General features: G+C 46.3%; 1 protein-coding gene across 1 annotated transcript in view; it reads left to right on the plus strand.

Moving 5' to 3' along the window:
• Positions 1-5,588, plus strand: part of LOC132477396 (guanylate cyclase soluble subunit beta-2-like) — a 29,858-nt gene extending 24,270 nt beyond the window's left edge. The window contains 6 exon segments of the mRNA XM_060079763.1: positions 2,453-2,470; positions 2,472-2,611; positions 3,664-3,837; positions 3,962-4,018; positions 4,104-4,302; positions 5,448-5,588. Coding sequence (XP_059935746.1) covers positions 2,453-2,470; positions 2,472-2,611; positions 3,664-3,837; positions 3,962-4,018; positions 4,104-4,302; positions 5,448-5,588 — 729 coding nt within the window.
• Positions 5,589-24,359: the final 18,771 nt, after the last annotated feature.

Consider the following 24,359-nt stretch of genomic DNA (forward strand, 5'->3'; position numbering starts at 1 on the left):
TAAAATGGGTCATTTCTCCCAACTCGTCTCTTCTCTTGCATATGTTACTAAGTAATAGAGATATTAGGATGTTATTCTCTCAAATTTGAGAAGAGGCTGTGGAGCTCGGGATTGTGATGCGATTCACGCTGGCTTCCTTTGTCCGTGACCGAGGACAGCGCTGAGCACGTCTCCTCACTGACTTTGTAGCGTTCGATCCATAGGGAGCCAGCTCACTCCTAACTCCTGCCGTTTTGTTCGAGACTTTCAACAAGTGGTTCAGGTTTACTCAACAGCCCACTTTTCTTCGCTTAGGGAAACTGTATATCCAGCGTGCCGTCTGACAGGCTTGGAACTCAGGCTGAGGTGTGTAACTGTCTCCAGCCAGCTGTCCAGACACCGGGGTGCCAGAAGGTATTCAGAACAGCTTTCCCTTCAGCACGTGGCCACGAGCGAGACATCTGCTCGCCTTTCTCACAGGAATACAGGAAGCTACTCTTCCACGTACGGAAGTTTGTTCACACTGTAAAAGTTGGACACGTTTGGTGATGAAAAGTAAATGTCTTCTTCTGTCTGCTCAGCTGATCCTAACTGCCCCGAGGTGGCATAGAGCAGTGTCTCAGTCTTTTAAAATCTAGATCCCTTTCCCACTCCTGCCAGTCAGATCGGCAAAATAAACAGCCAACTAAAAATAAATAAAGCCAATTATAAGATGGAATAGGATTTTCCCAAATGATAATCCCTAGGAAGGAGATTCTGAAAATGCACATTTACCATCACCTCAATGATTTGGAAGCTGAGAAATGCTGCAGGTCCTGGTTATGGTGTCCATGGCAGTCTTCAGAGTAAAAGCTGGCCATGTATCATGTCCGTGATACCGGCCCATTGCAAACACAGATACAGCTGCTGTATAAAACCCCCAATGTAATAAATTAAAAGATCAAGATGGGGCTTCCGTGGTGGCGCAGTGGTTGAGAGTCTGCCTGCCGATGCAGGGGACACGGGTTCGTGCCCCGGTCTGGGAAGATCACACATGCCGCGGAGCGGCTGGGCCCGTGAGCCATGGCCGCTGAGCCTGCGCGTCCGGAGCCTGTGCTCCGCAACGGGAGAGGCCACAACAGTGAGAGGCCCGCATACCGCAAAAAAAAAAAAAAAAAAAAAAAGTGGGTTCTGTTACAATTGAATATACATATGGGAAGAAAAATGAACCTCAATCCTACTTCACTCCATTTATAAACATTAATTTGATATATATGACAGACCTAAATGATAGAACCATAAAGTTTCTTGAAGGAAATATGAAGAATAGCTTCATGACTTTGAAGTAAGCAATGATTTCTTAGTGCTTCAAAAAGCACAAACTATGAAAGAAAAACAGAGGTTAACTTCATTGTTCTAAGCCAAATTGTGTTCCCTTTGAAATGCATATGCTGATGCTTTAACCGCCAGTACCTCAGAATGTGACTGTATTGGGAGATAGGACCTTTAAAGAGGTAACAAGTCAAAATCAGGCTGTTAGGGTGGGTTCTAATCCAATCTGAGTGGTGTCCTTATAAGAAGAAAAATTTGGATACATGAAGAGATACCAAGAATGTGTGTGCACAGAGAAAAACCACGTGAGGACACAGCAAGAAGACTGCCATCTGCTAGCGAAGCAGGGGACCTCAGGAGAAACCAAACCTGCTGACACCTTGATCTTGGACTTCCAGACTCCAGAACTGTGAGAAAGTAAATTTCTGTTGTTTAAACCACTCAGTTTGTGGTATTTTGTTAACCCTAGCAAACTAATACATTCATTGAAATTAAAAATGTCTGCTTATTAAGGAAAATGCATATATAAAAATCACAGAATGGGAAAAATATTTGTAATACATGTATACATCTGCCTTGTGATCCAGGAATTCTATTTCTAGGTATTTTCCTGAGAAAAATGAAAAATGTATGTCCATGAAAAGATCTGTAAAAGAATGTTCACAACAGCTCCAAATGGGAAATAACCTAAATGTTTGTGAAGAGAACACTGGACACAATAAATTGTGATATATTCTTACAATAGACTAGTATTTAGAAATAAAAGAATGAACTACTGATACATATAACAGTATGGGTGAATCTTAAAAACATTGATTTGGATAAATGAAGTCTGATACAAAACAGGATATACTATATGACTCCATTTATGTGAAGTTGCAGAACAGGCAAATTCATCTCTGGGAGAAGAAATAAGAAAGTGGTGACCTCTGCAGGGAGGGATGGACCTTAACTGAAAGGGGCACAAGATAATTTTGCAAAGGTGATGGACCTAGTCTGTATTTTATTTTGGATGGTGGTTGCAGGGATATTTGCCAAACTCGTGGAGCTAAATACTTTAAGGTCTGCATTTTATGTATGCCTTTTATGTAAATTATACCTTAATTTAAAAATAAAAACAAGAGTATCTGATGGTCCCTTTTCAGTGAGATTCTCTCTGCAGATCAGAGTGGGCATCCATCCCTATGGCACCAGTCTTGGCAGGTGTCATGGGGGACAAGATGCCATGGAACTGCTTGTTTGGTGACACTGTGAATACAGTCTGTAGGATGGAAAGTCACGGGCTTCCCAACAAAATGCATCTTAGCCTCAGGGCCTACAGGTAACCATTCACTTATTCATGCCTCTCTTTGTCCCTTTTTCTTCCAGAAGGTAGAGTACCTAGTAGCCACCAGGTGGGGGTAGTGGAGGAAGCCTGTGTTTTTCCTTCCAAGCCACACTTACAGAGGACATTGTGGCAGACAATTTATACTGTTGAGTCTCTACTATAAGATAGTTTTTGCTCTCAAGGAGCATATCGTCCAGTTCAGGGATTGGCAAATTATAGTCACAGGCCGTATCTCGGCTGTTGCTTGTTTTTGTAAATAAAGTTTTATTGAAACACAGCCAGGATCTTTATTTACATATTATCTACGGCTGCTTTCATGCTACAACAGCAGTTGTGTCTGTATGGGATTTAAAGCAGAAGATAATCAAGTGAGAAGGTTTTTACTTCTATTTAGGACGGAAGAGACCTTGGCGTGCTGGCAGGCTGAGGGGAGGTGGCAAGTGAAGAGGGAGCTGAAGATAAGGGAAGAGGTGGTCCAGGGCGCCAAGCATTGAGGAGGTAGGAAGGGAGCATGGGTGGGATGCCCTTGAACAAGACATCCTCTCAGGTTGGGGGAAAGGATGGGTGTGGTCAGTGGGATGAGAAGGTGCAGGGTCTCTGCCCTAAGGGTTGTAGTTTTGTGGATGGATCACGTCACCAAGTAGGAGGCATGGTCAGCAGCGTGAGGGTGAGGATGACAGGTGCTAAATGCGGGAACGTGACGAGGATGGTGAAGGTCTGCAATCTCCACAAAACTGGCCAAGACGAGGGAAGGTTGATGAGTGCTGAGCCCTGGCTGAGGCAGCTGGCCATGAATCTGAAACGTTGCTGGTCTGCACCGTTCTGTGGTTTGTCTCCACCATCTCTCAGCGGCCAGTAAGTACATAAGCAAGTCCACGTTCCATAGTCATCCCGCAGCCCTGTCCCTTTGCATGGTCCCCTCCCTGTACTCCTCTTCTTGGGTCCCAGACTCCTCCTCTCGCATCACCCTTCCCATTGCAGCCGACTCTCAAGTTGCAGACCTGTGATCTTTGGATATCAGGGGCATTTTTCTTTTCTCTGGGCAGAGCTCTGGAAAATCAAGGTTTTGAAATAATTGAGAGGGGTGAAATTGAAGTGAAAGGGAAAGGGAAAATGACCACATACTTTGTGATCCGGAACTTGAATGCTTCAGAGGATGAGATCATGGGGAGACCTCAAACTCGGCTTGATCCCGAGGGTAAGCAAAAAAGATAAGCCTCGTCATTTGTGCTGCTTTTTTTCCCTAACAACTTCAGCTGTGTTTAGTGAGCTCCTTGGGTTTGAGGGCCAGCGTGGGTACCATCCCTGCCCACGCCCACGCTGCAACCTTCCATTTGGTAACAGCCCCTGAGGATCCGTGCCACCAGTTTGCCCTGAACACTCTTCTGTTGCATCCTGGATGTTAGGATGTCTCTTGAGTTGGCCTGATGGACCCAGCCTAAAGGGTCCCTCATGCGTTTGTTTTCAAGGTTCTTCCCTGTCCAAGGAAGGGGCTTTTCCCTCAGCCTCTCCTGCAGCTGGGGGAGGATTTCACAGCCTCCCTCTGCTCTTCAGCCTCCAGGGAGGCTCCAGACAGGCTTTCTTCACACACTGGCAACTTCCACCTTCCTCATTGTCTGTTGGCTTTGAAAACGGGGAAGAAAGACAAAATCTGTGACTCACCTGGCTCCAGTAATGGCAAGAGAGTGAGTTTAGGTTAAAACACCATTTGGGGGGCTTCCCTGGTGGCGCAGTGGTTGAGAATCTGCCTGCCAGTGCAGGGGACACGGGTTCGAGCGCTGGTCTGGGAGGATCCCACATGCCGCGGAGCAACTAAGCCCGTGAGCCACAACTACTGAGCCTGCGCGTCTGGAGCCTGTGCTCCGCAACGAGAGAGGCCGCGACAGTGAGAGGCCCACGCACCGCGATGAAGAGTGGCCCCCGCTTGCCGCAACTAGAGAAAGCCCTCGCACAGAAACGAAGACCCAACACAGCCAAAAATAAATAAATTAATTAATAAACTCCTACCCCCAACATCTTTTTTTTTTTTTTTTTTTTTTTTTTTTTTTTTTGCTGTACGCGGGCCTCTCACTGCTGTGGCCTCTCCCGTTGCGGAACACAGGCTCCGGACACACAGGCTCCGCGGCCATGGCTCGCGGGCCCAGCCGCTCCGCGGCATGTGGGATCTTCCGGGATCGGGGCACGAACCCTAGTCCCCTGCATCGGCAGGCGGACTCTCAACCACTGCGCCACCAGGGAAGCCCTCCAACATCTTAAAAAACAAAAAAAACCCCACCATTTGGCTGGAGTCCATCAAAGAGGCCTCCTTCAGCTGTATGGAGGAGCGCATCCCCCCCACACGGTCAGGGTTTCTTAACAACCGCCCTAGTTAATGCTGGGAAATGCTGACCTGAAGGGGAGACCCAGTAGCCGAAGGCAAACCTTCCTGAACCTCTGAAGCAAACTGGTGAAGGAAATGGATTCATTCTGACAGAAGCTAATCTTTAGCTGCTCCTGGGGCCTGCAGAGGAAAATCTCTAAATCCAGAGGTTCCTCGTTTACGTAGCTAATTTAGGAAGGAAGTCTCTTTGGGACAAATGAATTATAGTTACTGTTTTTAAAAGTGGGGCTATACCAACGAAGAGATAGGACTTTGAAAGCTTTTTAAATGGTTTTGGTGCTGCTGTCATTCTAATAGCAGCTCACCTTAGTATGCCTGTGAGCTGTGACTGGTTTTGGCCACATTTTATTGCTGGAGACACTTGAGATAGAACATCTACATTAAAAAGTAGAAATAGCTTTGGCGAATAAGAACCAGGAACCACCCTTGTTAGAGCTTCTGAATTTCTAGGCTCTGGGCGCTTCACCCACTGACATCGCCTGTCAGGACAGAGGGCTGTACAGGATTAACAAACTAGGTGTGCCTAGCTCACACCCGAGACCACTTCCTCCCAGACCCCCCCTGCGGGTGGCTCTCAAGCTGGAAATTTGAGAAACAGGATTCTGGAACATGGTCTGGGTCAGTAGAATCTAACGCACTTTCAGTTCTGAGTTGGAAACAAAACAAAACGGAAATGAGTAAGGATGTCTTGGTTGAAGATCTCAAGATGGACCCTGAGAAAGAGGACAGGGAGAGGATGTGAAAAGGGCGGAGGGGACAGCCCCTCCCGGACCCCAAACAGTGTCTGGTACAAAATGGGAAAAGGCACCCAGGTAGGTAGGGGGTAGGTAGCACCCGGTTATGGCTTATAATGGAGGAAAGTCACCCCTTCCTCTGGGCGGATGTCAGCCCCCAGCCGAGCCCCTGGTCAGGTATCTCTGTGCAGAGAAACACAACCCTGTGCGTGTGGAACGCAGAAGGGATTTGGGGGGAATCTCCACCTCTCTCTCTCTCTGTATTTATTTTTCATGCTTCTCTATCTTTCCCTCACCTTTCTGGAAACCTCATTTAGAGTTCGGCGATCCCGGTGCAGTTAAGCTTTTGAGGCAAAGCAGCAGTGTGTGTCTGTTACAGAGGATAGCGTCCCAGGGATCTTTCAAGAACCTTCCCTGGTCACTGAGACCATTTCATAAGACAAATGAGACAATCCACGTAGAGTTAGAACAGCTTAATAATCCTTGCAAAGAGTTAGCTATTGTTTTTTTTAACAGATATCTCTTAAGTTGAGTGTCGCTTGAGCCCTTGGCATTGGGCACTGCCCCAGTGCCTTTACACTTCCCTCTAGTTTGATCCCAGAACATGAGGTTGAGGGAATGACCAGCACCCTTCTATTCAATTCCAGTGAGAGGAGACGGCGCAAAACTTCCCTTGCTCTGATCTGGGGGCAGGTGGAATCTTGGATTCTGGAGCATGAGCAGCTCAAAGCAGACTTCTGGCCATCACCCAGAGGCGTTTTCCTCCCCTCCCCTCTCCCTACCTGCTTACAGTTAGCATGTTTCTGACAGTGTTCAAGCCCTGAACAGTTGTCCAATGCTATTACAGTTTGGAATGTAACATTCATAGATTCATTCATTCAGTAATGTTTCTTGATGCTCCAGGAACGCAGAGAGTGGAGGCCAGGCATTATGTGGCATCTGTGATGTTCCTTGAACTAAACACATGAGGTCCCTGCCTTCACACAGCTTGGGTTTGAGTAGAGGGAGACAGCCAACATGTAACAAAATAAATGAGATCATTTCAGGTAGTGATGAGCGTTAAGAAGAAAATAAAACTGAGTGATGGAGAAGAGGGCCAAGAAGGTTTCTTGGAAGGAGCAGCATTCTTGGTGGGAAAGAGCCACTCGGCTCTCCAGGTGCAGGCTTCCGGGCAGCACCATGTTCTAAGGCAAGACACAAGCTTGGCAAGTTCAAAGGATAGTAAGAGGGCCAGCGTGTCTAGAGAGGGATGGGAGGGGCAGGGAGCTGGAGGAGACGAAGTCAGGGAGGTGGGCAGAGCCGTGGAAAGCCTGGCCTTGCGCTTCCCTATCCACACACAAGAAGTGTGAGCATGAAGCACGGGGCAAGCTAGGAGCTGCTGGGTCTCCATGGGGACACCCAAGGGGAGAAGACCTCTGCTATCGTATTCCTCAATGGCTGCTCCATAAACAGCTCAGAGGGGAGCCCTAAGAACGCCTGCTCCAGGAAGGCAAAGAGATTCATTTTTCAAACTTCTGCTGCGTAAGGGGGTCCCTCCATGGGAGAAACCAACAGGGCTGGGCAGGGCTGGCCTCTGGCTTAGAGGTGAGAGACAAATTTCTCATCTGGGACCCTGATGTAGTACCTCTTTTCACTGCTGCTTCCCTGGACAAAAACTAAACCCAACAGCAAGAGAAGGGTAAACTGAGGCCACCTCAGTTTGGCGGGTGGGGGGAACTGGAAGGCTAGAGAACTGATATTTGTTGTCCTGGGCATTTTACCCACATGATCGTATTTGATACAAGTCCTGGGCTACACCAGTCACGTGCCTAGTCCCATAAGAGAAGCAGGAAACTTGAAGTTCAGAAAGGTTGTATAATTTGTACACGGTCCCACAACCAGCAAGTGGAGGAACAGGACTTGATCCTCAGGCTGTCTGTCTGCGGCAGCCCACATCCATGGGAGCCCTCCTTCAGGAAGAGACCAGATCGATTTCATAGCTTCCTCAAGCATAGGCAGCTGCACTTGGACTTCTTGGCTTCAGGATGGCCCAGCCATGTTTCCGTCAGATCCCCTGAGCCCCACCTGAACAGATTTCTGATTGTTGGGTGTGATTAGCGGAGTTGTGAACAAGGAATAGCTCACGCACTGGGGGTGAATGGGAAACTGTGTCTTGTGAGCCGGAGGCTTGGGGAAACACGGACAAAGCCAGCTGGGCCAGGGGCCTCAGGCGAGCCCCCCAGACCCAGACCCACTGAATCAGGAAGTGCTTTTAACGTTCGAGTTCACCAGGCTTCTTCCTTATCACTGATTCTGCCTTGAGGGATTCGTGTCACCTGCCCCCAGGGCCTGCCTTTTCTTTTCATCCTGGTTGAGGTCCCAGTTCTCCTGGGTTTCTAGCTACACCTGATAACGTCCTGCTTAGCTCTGAGGTAGGTGAGGGCTGCCCCCACTCTCACCTCAAGTCCTGGGCCCCTCTGTGGGCGTCATCCTGGGAACCACCAGGAGCCACCAGGCTGGCAGGACTCCCTCCGGAGGCCAGGCTGTTGGGTCTCGATACCTCAGAGATCAGCCTGTTTCCCAACGTCAGGACGCCAATCAAGGCTCTGCTCACCGATCAACCTCACCAGGCTGTCACCTGCTTGCCAAGCCTGCGACTGCTCCCCAGGGGCACGCATTTCCCCCTGACTGGGCTCCAGCGCCGTGCCTCCCTCTCGCTGGGAGAACCCTGGCTCCTGAAGGCTCCCCCCGGGGCCTGGGCAGTCCGCGGAGCTGCAGGGGCGAGGCGCGACCCACAGAGCCCTCTGTGAGCGCAGCTGAGACGGGCCGCCCCCCTCAGCCCTACTCTGCCGGTGGCGGAGGCGGGGGGGTGGGGGGTGGGGTCGGCCGGGAAGCCCAGCCAGCGCCTGCGGGGCGGCAGGAACCTCTCCAGCCGGACCCAGCCTGCAGGCTCCACCCAGGACCTCATTTGCACTTCAATAACACGCTTTTCTTTCACTCGGCTCTGTATCTGGGTGTTAGATGTGTCAGTGGAGAGACTCCCCAGCGCAATTAAACGGGAGTATTGAGCCGGAGAGAAATCATGTGTTTGACTCAGATATTTAAGCAACCACCTTTCAGTATTGACTAAAAAATTGGCCTTCCAGCTGTCCCTGCTGGCAGGCTCTTCTGGCATCTCTTCAGACCCCTGTTAATGTGTTTTTCAAATTTCAACTTGCTTCAACTTGTCTCCAAGCTGATTCTCCGACGATTATCGTAATGGGTTCCAGGCTGACCCGCGTACGGCGCTTAGGCAGGCAGCCCGGGCTGCTCTCTGGAGGCGACCCCTCCCCATAAATCACAGGCCGTGGGTGTCCACTTGCCGGGTTCACGGCAGGTTAAATCAGCTCGGAGGACTTCTTACAACAATTCCTAATCGTTCTGGAGAACTTTAGCGCTGAGGGTCTCTCTCCGGACTGAGTCTAAGCAGCACGCCTGCTGGGGAACTTCCCAATTCCCTTCATATTTCATTCACTCTTCCCAACAGGAAGAACGTTCCCACCCCCATGGGTAACTCTTGGATGGGTTTGTGGTCACTTAATTGCCAGGGTCCTTGCCCCTGGCTTTACAGAGCCTTGACGATACAAGTGCCTTTCCCAGACGTGTCCAACGAGCTGAGATCCAGCTGGTTTGGAGCCCGGCTGCGGAACCTGGGCCCTCGGTCTCGCCTCCAAAGCTTTTCAACAGCTTTTCTGAGGCCTTCATGAGCATGGCTGTCAAACTTTCCCGGTCTCTTCTACTTGGGGCTGATGAATGGCATAGCCATTTTTAACCTCAGGCTTTCTAGAAGCTGACCTGTTAACCCAGCAACGTTTCGTAGAAGGAAGATCCTGGGAGGTGTAAATGAACTCTTTACAAATAAGCAGGTAAATACTGGAGGAACATGCAACTTTTGGGTAATGTCACTGGTTGTCAGCTTTGGTATCATTGGCCGGGATGTGGCATCAGAGCTGTGGGTGGGAGGGCATCAGAATCACCTGTGGTTGACGGTACAGGTGGCGGGGCCTCGTGCAGAGAGTGACTCAGCAGGTCCAGAGCAGGGTTTGTTCCACTCTGGTTTGTCAGCCATCTCCACGGGGCAGTCGGATGAGCTGCTGGGCCCAGGAACCGTTGTCATAGTGGGAGGAGCACTGGCCCTTAATCAGAATTCCTGGGCCTGGATCCAGGTCCTCATATCCAGTCACCAGCTGTGTCGCTTCGGGCGAGCCTCAGCCTCTTCGCTTCATTTTTCTCATCCTGAAAGCACAGGTGATAGAGTGCCTGCTTTACGAGGGAGGTGGCTTTGAGGAACATATGAGATACTGTGTATCATCCGGAAGCTGTAAAGTGCTGAAGACAGGTCAAGTATGCCAACTGCTTAATCACTTAGGGACCCTATTGTTGAGAATTCATTCACTTAAAAAATATGTGAGTCTTGGTACAAAACTGTAAGTGGTACTACAGGGGTTAAAAAATAATACTGGGTTGTTGCACACAGGGAGCTTTAGATCAGCGGGCAGAAGGAGAGGCCCAGGCAAGGTGAGCGCAGGGTGTTACAGGGCTGACAGCGAGCACAGGTGAGGCTGGAGACACACCGAGGACTTGAAAGACTCTTAGAGGACGTGCAGCTGACAGCAGGAATGGGCATGGCAAGGATGTGGCCTCTGCTCTGATCCCTGGAGAATGCAGGGGCTTCTGGAAGCTGGAGATGTAGTTCCTCCAGGGCATGGCCTCTTTTGCCCATGGACAGAAATAGGAAGCAAGGGGGTGGGTGATCCTAGAATGGCAACCCCTCCCCCAAGTGTGGAGACTCCATTGAACCCTTTTCATCACTAGGATAAAATTCTCTCACTGATGGGGTCTCCCTCCACAAATATTTCTAGCATCCATGGCTCCTTTCTCTGTTCACACCCATGAACACTATGGTGCGGTCAGCCTGCCCTCCCCCCAGAGCAGGTCAATTTATTGGAAAATTAACCCTGATGGAACCAAGCGGGAGGAGATAAGGTGCTCCACACATGTGGAGACCCCTCAGAGTAAAGGCCAGAGCAGGGCAGGGTGGGAGTTACGGGTGGGGTGGGATGGAAAGGTCAGCAACCGTCCCTGTGCTGGGAAGGACCGGGACGGGATACTGGGGAGACCCGACAGAGTCTGACTTCAGGCTCCAGCCAAGCCCCCTCCCCAGTGGGGGAGAATCAGTACTGAACCAAGTTGTGATTTCCCATATCTGATTCTATCTAGGAGGTTAGAAACAGATGCAGAAATGCAGACAAGGAACTATTTTAATTGCAAATGTAAGAATCCTTTCTTGTGGGACTTCCCTGGTGGCGTAGTGGTTGGGCGTCCGCCTGCCAATGCAAGGGACATGGGTTCGAGCCCTGGGCCGGGAGGATCCCACATGCCACGGAGCAACTAAGCCTGTGCGCCACAACTACTGAGCCTGCACTCTACAGCCCGCAAGCCACAACTACTGAGCCCACGCGCCACAACTACTGAAGCCCACGCACCTAGAGCCTGTGCTCTGCAACAGGAGAGGCCACCGCAATGAGAAGCCCGCGCACTGCAACAAGGAGTAGCCCCAGCTCGCCGCAACTGGAGAAGGCCCGCGTGCAGCAGTGAAGACCCGACGTGGCCAAATTAAAAAAAAAAAAAAAAAAAAGAATCCCTTCTTGTAACCCCAAATCATATCATATCCTTTATGACCACAGAGCCCTGCCTGTAACATCCAGGCGATGACCCAAATCCCATGTATATTCCCCAAGACAACAGCGTTCTCCCAGACTCCACCTTGCTATCACTTCTGCACCGCTCCCCCCCACCCCACCCCCGCCCCCCGGCCAAGTTCACATTTGACAACATAGCATGTGTGATGGCTGTTTTCCAAACAGGGGAAGATTTCTTCTGCTACCACTCTTTTCATTTAATCTATTCTTAATCTACATTGAAATGGGTTTCTGTGCTGCTTTTAATTATTTATTGGGCTGCGTTAGTTTGCTCAACTAAGGATTGTTTATTCATTTACGTTATAGAAGGAATTATTATTTTTTATAACCAGAAAGTGCAGATAAACCGAAAGAAGAAAACAAAAGCACCTGTTAATTCCATCACCCAGAGAGACTGTTGTTAAAATTTTGGTGCCCACCCTCCCAGACTTGTGTGTGAGGATATGTGTGTACACATGTACTTTTTGTTACAGAATTGGGATTATCACATATACTGTTTGGTAAATTATCAGGTGATGAATTTCTTTCCTTTAAACATTTAAAACATTTCAAAACACATTTCGAGTTTTATAAAAAAAAATAATGTGCTTGAAATGGTACACTTATTTCCCATGGTGCTACACACCAAAAGCCACATTTACTTTGTATCAAATGGAAACCCCAATTATCTTGTACCTCTGCACATTTGCATCCATTTGTGATGACCCTGATATTCTGAAGTTGCCTCTGAATTTTCCAAGAAGGACTAACCAAGTTCAATTTAGCTTTGGTATTTAGATTATTCCTGGTGTCTAGATATCAGTAATCCATGGAAGATGTACATTGTAATTCTCAATTAGTCAGAAAATGTAATTAGCCAGAATGCTGCATTTCCTAACTCTGCAGGATAATGAGCATTAAACTGTAGCAAAATGATGCTCCTAATAGGCAGTCCTCAGGGGCTGTGAGCAGTGGTCTCATGGGAGCAAAAGATGATGAATGAGAATTTATCTCAAGTAAACAAGGAAATTCTTCTACCATCTGGATTGTGGAATTGCACTGGGGTAAAATGTCAAATATATATGTGTAGAAATTCCAAGAGAGTCTTGCAATTCCATGTTGACCAAGTCTCGTTTGAATTGTCAGGCAGCATGAACTCAAAATTTGGCCTGTCCAGCTTTCCGTAGGCCATCTCAGTTCTTCCCCCAACACAATCCTAGCTGGTCATCTTTTTCTCACTGTTAATCAGGGGATTTTCTCTCAAGGAGAGAAAGGGGAGAGTTTCATAGGAGTGAAATGGGAGTAGGTATGGAGGAGGACCACAGTTAAGACACAAGTGAGAAAATGAGACACAGCCAGGTTAGAAGAGAGAAAATTGTGCTGTGGATGCAAGAGAATGGAATCAGCAGTGAAAAGCTAAGTTGAAAATTTTTTGAGAAGAGAAATTGGAAGAAAAACATGAAAAGGTGTTGCATAAAGGGGAGACTAAGAGATTTGTGAAATATTATTTCCTAGTGTGGAGTTTACGTCCAAAATTTTTTGTGAGAGGTTAAGCCAGAAAATAGATTATTCATCCTGGTTACAAAGAAATCTTGGTGCCGTCTGGAAGCAGAAGCACATCAGATACAGAGCCTGACTGTTGATAGGTAGAGACAGTTTTCTTTGCTATAGTCCCTCTTTTTATTTTATTTTTTTAAAGCAACTCCAACCCCTTCTTGTTCAGTTTTTTATTTTTGTTAGGGTAAGCCCTACTTGGGGTACAATTACAAAGACAAACCAAATAAGTGCTGTGATCACGGTACTACTTTATGGAGATTTTCTCTCATAGGTTTTTATAACATTTCTGTGAGTTGAGTAGGAGACGGATGTATGGTCTAGTATCCTGTTACATCTGGAGAAGCTGAGGCACAGGGAGACACTAGATGGGGAGGCTGAACCCTTTTCTGATGCTGATGGGCAAACTGGAGGCAGTACTACTCTCTCTCAGTAGGAAAAAAAACTACATTCCCATCTGTAATCAGTTCCTTTTTCCTTTGTTTGCGATGGTGCCAAAACAAAACTGAACTCAGACTTTTCAAACATACTGTCCTTATCATTTATCCTGAATGTTTCCATTTTTGAAAAATTCAATTCCTTTTAAAATTATAATAGGGCTTACATCTCAAAGAAAAACAATACTGCAATGAACTCTGTAATTCAAAGTGAAAGGGATAAAGGGTATTTGGAATAAGACTAGTAGTGAATTAGCAAAAAAACAAAACCAAAATCCCACCCCATATGGGAATAATCTATTTCCAAAGAGCATAAAATACTGCCGAGCAGGAGTCAGTCTTTTGCATGTGTGTGGAGTGGGGTGGGATGTGCCATGATGCGCAAATGAACCTGTAGTTAATGACAACTCCACTTAGCCAGCTCCCGTCTAAACCCATACCTTATACAAATGCCGCATCTGGGGGGTTTATGAACCTTGTCAGTTTAGCCCCAACTTCTGCATGAGCAAAATACTCCCTATGAATCATCACCCAGAGTTGCCCCAGTGACACGGTTCTAGATCCGCCAAATTCTCACCTCATCCTGGGCCTGAGCCTGGGAGACACTGGGGACAGGTCCGGTAGCCCACGTTTTTCCACATGTGTCATCAATTATGTTCATTAATGACTGGTCCATTAGCAAATTGAACTTGCCTCCATCTGATTGTTTTGTGCTAAAAATTACCCATTGCTTTTAGTATCTTAAAACAGAGGTAATCACTGATCCAGGTTCAGGAGGAAGGGAAGTGCTAACAGCCCCTAATGGCAAAGGAAGTCATCCATTCGTTTGGGGACAGAAGGCTGGAGACAAAGCCCCGCCTGCATTTCCTGATTTTTAGAACTCTAGAGCTTCAAATCAGATATGAGAGCCTCTCTGAACTTGACCGTCTCTGGAACAATGATTAGTGTAAAAAAAAAAAAAAGAAAAGAAAAAAAGAGACAGAGAGAGAGAGAAATGGGAATATAGATTACTGTAAAATCTTCGATGCTGACCTCTCCAAATGAAAGTGCAGGGTGAGCAGGAGATGTGTCTCTACCCAGCCTCCTTGTTTCCATTCCTTCCGAGTCCCGCTCCCTCCCTCCTCGTTGTGGCTCACAGACCCAGGTTCTTTTTCGGTGCCTCCCCCATGGGCTCCTTCCCACACTTAGAAATAAGAATTGGCCTCTTTGAGTTTGTGCTGTGTGGGGGGGCATTGTGTACTCACTTTGTAGAACGCATCTAATTTAATTATCACAACAACCCTGGGAGGAGGGTATAATCGTTATTTTCCCACTTTTCAGATGAGGACAAACGAGGCCCAGAGAGGTTAGTGATGAACCATGGCAGCACTGGGTCTGAACCCTGTGTGTACGGATGCTCAGACCTCGTAGATCGTCACAGGGCAGCAGGTATGGAGGCTCAATGCTGTTATGTGAGTTAGGCACGAGTAAAGATTTGGTAAGTGACCGACAAGATGACACAGCCTGACAAAAGATGTAACAAGGCAGATGTCTGAATGGACCTTTGTGGCCTCAGCTGTTCTCTTGCTCAGGAGGGAGCACAGTAAGCCCATGGTGTACACTCCGCTCCCTGGGGCTGGGCTCAGACAGAACCCGGGACCAGTCTGAGGCCTGACTGTTCGGCTCACTCCTCTGTCTTGTTTCAGCTTCTGACCCGTTGGCACCCGGAGGGCGTCCAGTGGAGGGACAGGAATCCGTGGAGGCAGCTGACGGACAGTGGTCTTCAGCTCAAAGGCACATCGCTTTCCTAATGACACGCTGCCGTCTGGTTTCTGTGCTGTGTTGTGACAGGGAAACACGAAGCCCTCGGGTTAATTTTTCCCCTGCTCAGTCTAATGGCAGCAAAGAAAAGTAACTTCATTTCTCAGCTCAAGACTTCTTAAGCTGCGTCTCTTCCTCATTGTCCCTTTGAGAATAAAGGTCTAGAAGTGAAACACAATCCTGACAAGTTTGGAAAATGTGCTTCACAGTCTCAGGTCAAAGCCAACCCCGATGCTTAGAGACGTTGGGTCTTGTTTGTTCTCGTGGATGAGAAGTTGGGCTGTAGGGCCTCCTTCTGTTTTCTTCTGACGGGAATGAACTGCTCTCCTCCTCTCACCACTGTGGTTCCACTGAGTCTTTGCCTTGGAGCAGAAGCCCCAGTGGCTGACTTCAGAGGACACCCTGACCTCAGAGCTGGCCGTGCGCAATGTCTTATTCTAAATGATGCTGGGAGAGAGGAGGAGGAAAGAGCCCCAGACCCCGCAGTTTACAAATCGCCCCAGAACACAGCCGGGATGTGAAAGGCACTCAGCCAGGGATTGTGAAAGGAAATCATTTTCATCCCCAGCCCTGGGAATTATGTGAAGCAATAGAACAAAAGCCGCATTCCCCAGAGATTTTCTGAAAGTAAAATGGAGGAGAAAATGTGAAAATCGCCGGAAAGGCAGAGTTAGGGAAGATTGGGAAATTAGGCAGAGTGCCGCCAGCCACCAGGTCCCTTGGCCGGCTGCCTTCAGACTCAGAAGGCCCCTCTACTGCTTGTCGCTGCGGCATGGGGACACCTGGGCGGTGGCGAGTGCTGGAAATGCCCTCAGAGGCCTGGGGTCAGGGGCGCGGGGCGGCAGAGAAGTGGTCTGCTGGTCTAGCATCTGCACTTGGTGATGGTGAAAAAGAAGTATTTTTTTAACCTATGTAAGAAGGAAAATCGGAAGGGCACACGTAAGTCTGTGATTCATTCTTGCTGGGACCTTACACTTGTCCCAAGAGGCGTTAACTGTCTTCAGCAGTTCCTAGGAGGGCAGATTTGAGGGTCGGCTGCCGATCTCAGGAGGAGGAGGGGAAGGGAAGGCGGAAGGAGCTGAATTCTTTGCTCTGCTGTCCTTCCAGACAACAACTGTGTCACATGTCTAGAAATAGGTGGTGTGGCCCATAGTTCAGAAGGGCCAGAGCAAGCCAGGATTAGACTGAATGCCATCTCCAGAGATGTGGGCTCTTGGCCAGACTCTGCTGCTTGATGTCTTGGTATCTCAATTTTACCACCTGTAAAACGGGGTTAGTGACAGCTGCCCCACCTTCCTCACAGTGAAATACAAGAGCACAAAGATGCCCTTGATATTTACAACAATAGTAACTACTGACATTATAGATAACCAAATTCTAGGCACTGGCCTTGCATGTATGTGACACATTACTTCTGCTCTTGGCAACAACCCCATGATAAGACAATGTTTCCAGTCCCTAACTGACAGATGAGGAAACAAACTCAGGGAGATTTAGTAGCCCAAGATCACACCCCGGCGCTGGCAAATAGTCTAAGCAGGAGACATGCTGTTCAACGTTACAACATTAAAAAAAGTCAGGGTAGCCTGGACATGTGGACCCTGGAGCCAGGTAGAGCCTGGTTTGAATCCTGGCTCTACCACTTGGCAGCTGTGTGTGTTGGGGAAAGTTGCTCATCATCTCTGTGTCCGAATGTTCCTTTTGTAAAATGGGGATAATCAGAGGACCTGCCACATAGGGGTGTCATGAGGGTTACGTGACATATACACAAAGCCCTTAGAAGAGTTACGGACACTTAGTAATCCCTCTGTGAATGTGATTTTTTTTTTTAATGCTCCAGTTAAGTGGTCTTCCTGCTAAAGTGGGGCTAAGGAAAGATGACCCAGCTCGCGATTCCTGTTACTTTCCCTGTATGCTTTCTTTTCAAAACCCTTTAGCTCAGCAGTGAGGGAGGAAAGCCAACCCAGACAGAACTAGGAACGCTTTTAGGTGGTAGCACACTGCCCGAGAGATGAAGAGCAAAACGGTTGCCTGGTGGAGTAGTGGCTTTTTGTTTTGTTTTTGGAAGGAGAAAAGCAGGAGCCTGTGGCCCCAGCTCCCAGCTGGCAGCTTCCTTGGCCCTGATAGAATATGCCAGTTTAATGCTCAGCTCTACCGAAGATGCCAGAAATGGCGAGGCAGGTGCCCCAGCCCTGGTTGAAAATGGAGAGGATTTTGTTCCATGTTTATTAGGATCAAAGTAATCTTTTCCAGCTGTAATTGAATGACTACATCGTGCACTTGGCATCCCCCTGGAGCCTACTATTTATTCTTTGGAGTAAACACTGGTGGAGACAAACTTCAGGTGCCCAGGGAGACCTAGCCAGGCTGACAAGGTGCTCCGTGAGCCCCCGGCACTCCCGAGGGAGCATTTGTTCTGGGACGCACCTCTCTGGGTGGGAGCCCTCGGGAGCCTGAGTGCCAAGCTGGGGTGGGTACACGCTCACTCAGAGGGCGGATTAGCTCATGGGACTCCTGCACACTGCCGGCCTCCACCAGTGCTGCGCGCTGACACCAACATCTGGTGGCCTGCCCCAGGTGCATCAGTCCAAGGTCTGGCTGTCACTCCAGATCACAGACTTTTGTTTATGAGCAGTGAATGCTCTGCTCAGCAGGGACGGCGGAGTGACGCTGGGATGAGCCTCCTCTCAGCCTTAGGTCCTCGGAGGTTCCCTCCCACACTTACAACCTGTTAGGTTCGTTTTACCCAGGAACTCTGTCTGGCTCCAGGGCCTTCCCCAGGGCGCAGGCCAGGGACACAGCAGACTGGGATCCAAGCAGATGGCTGGTCCGGCTTCCGACCCAGTCCAGCAGGCCAAGGACTATTACAAACACCCTGGCCTCCAGCCCACGGAGTGAGGCGAATATTTTCATTAGTAAGAATTTGAAAACATCATCCACCGTCCTTCCCCAAGGGAGCACAGAGCTTAATCCCATGGCTTCTTAACCCATCTCCCAGCCTCTTATACACGAAGCCTCTTTGGACAAGTTGGTGGACATGGGCTGAGTCCCTCCCACCTCCCGGACCTCCCTCGGCATGGCTCTCCCCTTCGTGGGCATCTGAGCCTGGCTGTCCGACGCCTTGCCTGGCCAGGGGCTTGCGTCTCACCCTCCTTTGGGCTCTGACCAGCTTATTCTTAATGACAACCTGACTTTTCCCGCCCTTTCTTTTTCACCCCTTTTTCTTTTCCAACTTTCCTTCAGCTCAAGTTGTGTGTGAGAGAAAGAAGGAGAATCATGTGCCTGGCTGAGGCATGAGATCATTTTTCTCCCCTCTTAGCATGCTCGCTGTCTGCTGGTCGGGGTTACTGGAAGAAAGCGGGAAAGCTCCGTTTCCACAGAGAGCCATCTGGCTCCACCAGACTCACGCTGATGCTAATCTGTTGGTTTCTTTTTCTTTAGTCTTTTCTTCTTCTTTTTTTTTTTTTTGTTCCCAAGGAACACTTCATCTGCAGCTGTAAACTCAGACCTGGTCCATCTGAAGGCAAGCATTCATCTGGTGCACATTTATTATGGCATCAGGCACCCCTCCGCCCCCATCCCCTTGTAGGTGTCAGGACATCATTGTGATCATTGGTGGGTCTATGTAGTTGTAATGTCAGGGCTGTACTTTCAAATGGAAATTAGGCAATTATGTTCCACATGGAGAAATCTGACAGATGCAGAGGTTTTACACCACTGGCTGTGTCACGGGGACAAAGGCAGCCAGTGCTCCCAGGGGATGGTTAAATAAATAGAATATGTTTCAAGAGCACAGAGAAATCCAGGAATAATTAACTGCGTGATGAGAGTTCATAGATCCTGTGGCTGTTTAACTTCAAAACGTGATAATGATATGTCAACGAACTGCTTAACTCATCCTTGTAAAGGTGGCATCAGAAAACCTGTCACAGTGTACAATTCAAACAGAGGTGGGCGCTGCTCTGCGCATCTGTTTTCCGGTTTCCAAATGCGAAGCCTCAGAGTATTTTCTCCTGTTTCACTTCCCCCGCATGGAGGGCTCCAGTTGGCTGAAGGAGAAGGGGGCTGGTCGTAGCCTGGTGTCTACCTGATAGAGCAGTTTCCAGTCAACGGGCAGTGTTAGGTACCTAGGTGCTCATGTGGGAAACTATGGTGGTGATACTGTCGTGGCTGCTATTGGTCCAGTACTTGTTATAGGCCAGGCATCAGCCACGTGCTCTAGTCCTGCAAGTGTGAGGTAAGTGCCATGATTATCCACATTTTATAGACGGGGAAACAGGTGCCGAGGTAAGAACTGGGCCCTGCCCAACTCTGGTCTTAACTCTTGGCCACTGGGTTGCACCCTCCTAATGTTCAACTGATACATACTGGCTCGTGCACCCTTATAAAACACCTACATCAGATGCATATAGTTGGAGTGAACTAAACAGGAGAGGTGTAAAAAAACGTTAAACCTGAATTTTTCACCTAAAATATCCAGCTGTTTAAACAAATGGTTAGTTTGGAGCCTGAAACATGCAGTAAGGTTCACTCAATGTGCCCCAACCTGGATTGGAATGAACCCATATTACCAAAAAGTAAAGTGCCCCCAAATCCTGGCCATTGCTCTTTTCTGTCCTGGAGGAGAAAACTCAGAGTAGGCTTTGGTCCATGGCTATGGACTCTGCAGCCCCTGAATTTTCCTCCAGTGTCACGGCCTTGGATTAGGCTAGGCTGATGCCAATTGGAACTGAGAAAAAGGAAAGACATCTTTTATATAAGACATTTTTTAAACTAAGCATATGATAAAATAAATAAAATAGATTTATGTAGGAATCTCTAATGCTTTCTCAGATCAACAAATGCCAATGAGGCCCCACTGTAGAGAGAATACATTAATCAAACAAAGCAGGGGGTGTCAGGAACCATCTACTAATTTGCCAGCGACTAATAAACACCAGTCTGAACATGACTTGTTTTATCTTATTCAAGGGCGGAAAAACTTTTAAGGAGATTCAAAATCATTTAGAGCATCAGCTTTGTCTTACGTTAGGAAAAAATTAAGTTTCTGCTTACGGAAAAATCAGTTTGACTTTTTTCATCTCTATTGAACACATTTGTTTGGAAATACTGTTATAAACTTGCATTGCAGGAATGAAAAACATCATTAAAGTATCTTCTTCAATAAAGACCTGAATTAAAAAGGCTTGAAAACACTAGTGACAAACACAAAGGAGACCGAAGTCACAAATCGCTCAAGAATGGATCACTCAGGCACTCAACAAAGCAACAAGAACATCACCCCGTGGGCGGGACCGGCCAGACTGAATCACACCCCACCACAGCAAAGCCTTGTTCCATAGAGACCGAGCACTAACAAACTAAGAGGAAAAAATCAGAGTGAAGAAAATGGGAAAACCAATTAAAAATCAGGAATTTAAAAAATTTTAAATCAAGGAGAACTAAAATGAAGGTTAACAGCCTCGAAATATGTCATAGCTAATGTGATTCAACTGGTTAATGTCCACGATCAGTTAAAGTTATTGGCATATAATATCTTTCCACAAAACTTTGTCTTCATTATAAGTTCTTCACACATCAAAGTTTTTTAAAATTAAGCATTTGACCAAAAGAAAAACCAGTTTACAGAGAAGTCTCTCACACTTTCCCAGATTCAACAAGTGCCACTGTGAAAGTTCAAGATGCCCAAATTTGCAGGGATAATTTATTAATTGAACCTGAGCTGTCTACTAATTTGCCTGTGATTAATGAGCATCAGAAACACACACGCATATAATCATTAGTCATTTTAGCTTCCCAAATATTGAAATACATTTAGAAAACCATTCAAAACCTTTGTGGCCATCAACTTATGACAGAAAAAAAAATTTAAACCCTCTGATTAAAAAGGAATTGGTTTTGCCTTTCTCTTTAACACATTTGAAAATATTATTATAATCTTGTGATTGTGACTCAAAGTGATTGTGATTGGCAAAATCAGAATTGATTTTGACCCAACTCTTCCAAAAAATAGTGTATGTTTGTTTGTATGTGTGTATTTGAATATTAACCATGCTTTCAGGTAACACATGTATCATATTGTGACTCTGCATGTATGTGTATAGCTCCATAATACCTTAGCATCTTCAGAGAAGTAAAGCAAGTTGTTGGCCAATGAGAGTACCGATAAATCAGTAGGGATGGAACAATGCAGGAAAGCTTTCCATTAGCCATTCCAATAAAAACATATCAAACTTTACACTTGATCATGGGCAATGTGAACTTTGAAAAACCATGCCCTTTATTGAAAGAAATAAAATGAGACAGTGAGCAGACCATATAAAAACCACATGTGGGATTTTTCAGATTTCAACCTTCATACCCTTGACAATATCTGTTCAGACTGAGCCAAAGTTACTCACAGAAGTGAGTCACAGTCCTCAGATGGATTGGGCTGGAGAAACAGTTGAAAGCCTCTGATTTAGATCAAAATGTTTATAGTGGTCATCTTCAGAAACTAGAATTATGGGTGACTTTATTTTTCTCCTTCATGTGTTATGAGTTTTTCAAATAATAATGTAATGGACTTCCAGCAAGATGTTTAAATGAGTGGGCACTGGAGCCAAGCCACCAGATTTGGAGTCTGGCTCTGCTGCTTATTGGCTTGTGCAAATCACTTTCCACCTTTGCACTCTCAATTTTCTCTCTGTAGAATGACAACCATCACAGTGCCTACATCAAAAAGTTGTTATGATGATTAGCAAGATAATGCTTGCAAAGCACATAGTGTCTTGCACATGTACTGTGCAATAAATGTTAACTATTTAAAAAAAATCCTTATACAACCCATGTCTGTATGGTTTCTTACAAAAATAGGAAAAGAGTGAAAATCCTGTCTCACTGACGAAATCTATTATTTTCATGTGTCACATTACCTGATGGCCTGGTATAGGTGAGCACTCTCCCCAGTTCCTTCTGGGCCGCACTTCCCTGTGTTTTTCATTTGTAACACTCACTGCAACCTGAAATTGAATTGTTTATATACTGGAATCAGCCGTCCTGTTGATTTTAAGCTACCGATAGTTTAACAAATGGCTTGCAAAACTCCTGAATATTTAACAATTGGCTTTCATGAACCAGCACACCCCTGGCTATCTTCGACTTTGACAATTTCAACATTTTAAATTGCATTTTAAACGGTAGTTTGGGTTTGACAATGAAGGACAATAAACCCCCTGTCCATACCCTCAGGCCAGCACAAATATGACAATTTGTAGGCAATATTATCAGCTGTAACTAACCATATAACTGATGGACCATTTTTCTGGGTTGATTTTAACTATTGTGGAAGTAAAACAGAAGATTCCTTGGAAACCTGTAGGACTGTAAAAATAGGACCCCTTATTCCTTCCCCAAGTAGCTCCAAAGCTCTGAGGAAAGGAGCAAAGTTGAGCACCTTTGGATTTTTTTTTTTAAGATCCAAGGATTTTGTCAATTTACTTCAAAAGTCAAAATAATACAGAAAGGCATACGTTAAGATATCTTTCTCCTATCTCTGTACCTGTGCACCCATTGTTCTCATTGACAAAATCGTTTTTTGCTTATATTTTCTTTATTAAAATAGAAGTAAACACACATGGGGGTTTGTATTCCCCACTCCTTCCTGTGTTACTCAAAAGAAACTTTTTACAGTGTTCTCCACCTAGCTTTTTTCACTCAACAAAACCGGGAGTTTTTCCGTGTCAGTGGAGAGACCATCCTCATTCTTTTTTATAACTGCATATGCTTTCATTATGTGGCAAGTTAAAGATGGCCCCAAATTCTTTGCTTCTCTTCTCATTGAGAGATGGATCCTTGAATATGTGGTGGCCTTAGTGACTTGTTTGGTCAACAGAATATAGTGCAAGTGAGGCTGTGTTTGTAGGTCAGGCATGAAGCTGTCTGTTCCCACCTCCTGCCACTGGGGACACTCCCCCTGGGGGGCCAGGTGCTTGGGGAGAAGTCTGCTGCCCCTCAGACCTCCATTCTGTGAGGTAGCCCAAGCTAGCTACACGGAGAGACCTTGCATAGAGAGATGCTCGGTTGGTCCCCAGCTATTTCTGCCATGCTGGCCCACACCCCAGACAGGGCAAGGAAAACAGTGGAGATCTCAGGTGATTCCAGCCCAGCTACCATCTGACTGCAACTCCACGAGAATTCCTAAGTGAGAAGCACTCAGCTGAGCCCCATCAACCCACGGAACAGTGAGAGATAATACATTGTTGTTCTGACTTCTATTATTTTGAGGTCCTGTACCAACTGATAACCTAAACACATTATGCAGGTACACATGATTTATTTAATTAGCCCCTCATAGATGAGCATTCAGGTTGTTACCAATCTTGTGTTATTTCAACCAAAGATGTAATGAATAATTTTGCCTGTATTATCTTTTTTATACAGTTTCAAGTATAAGTTCCCAGAACTAAAATTAGTGAAGTCAAAGGAAAAATGCATTTGCAATCTGGTTTATTTCCATTCACTTAGTGTCCATTTTCTCACCCATTTTTCTATTGGCTTGTCCTTTTACTTCTCAGTTTCTAGAAAATTAGTTCTTTGTGATGAGGTGCAAATATTTTTCTCCCCACTTGTCTTTGAACTTTGTTTGTGTTGATTTTTGCAATAAAGAATTTTAAGTCTCCCAAATTTCTTCTATTACTTTTAGCATTTAATTTTTGATCCACTTGGAATTTGTTCTGATGCATACATATAGTTACTAGTTACAAAATTATCTTGGTAGTATTTAAACACAGGGTTATTTAATTCAGGGAGATTTAACATCTTTATAAAATTCACTCTTTTTATTCAAGAATATTTGCATTTGTTTAAGACTGCTCTTGTGTCTTTCAGGATCAATTTAAAGTTTTTTACATATAGATCTGGAACATTTCTTAGGTTTATTCTTGGTTACCTTGGCTTTTTTGTTTGTTACTGTAAGTGTAAAAAGGTCTTTGTTTTTTGCATTGCATCTTCTAACAAGTTGTTTAAATGCATGAAAGCTTTTGAAAATGTTGATTTTATATTAAGCCATCTTACTGAAATCTTTTCATAATCTTCAGATGATCCTTTTGGGTTATCCAAGTATACAAATTATGATAACTTTACTCTTCAATTTTTGTA

Source organism: Mesoplodon densirostris, chromosome 17 (assembly GCF_025265405.1).
Source record: "Mesoplodon densirostris isolate mMesDen1 chromosome 17, mMesDen1 primary haplotype, whole genome shotgun sequence".
Lineage (NCBI taxonomy): Eukaryota > Metazoa > Chordata > Mammalia > Artiodactyla > Ziphiidae > Mesoplodon > Mesoplodon densirostris.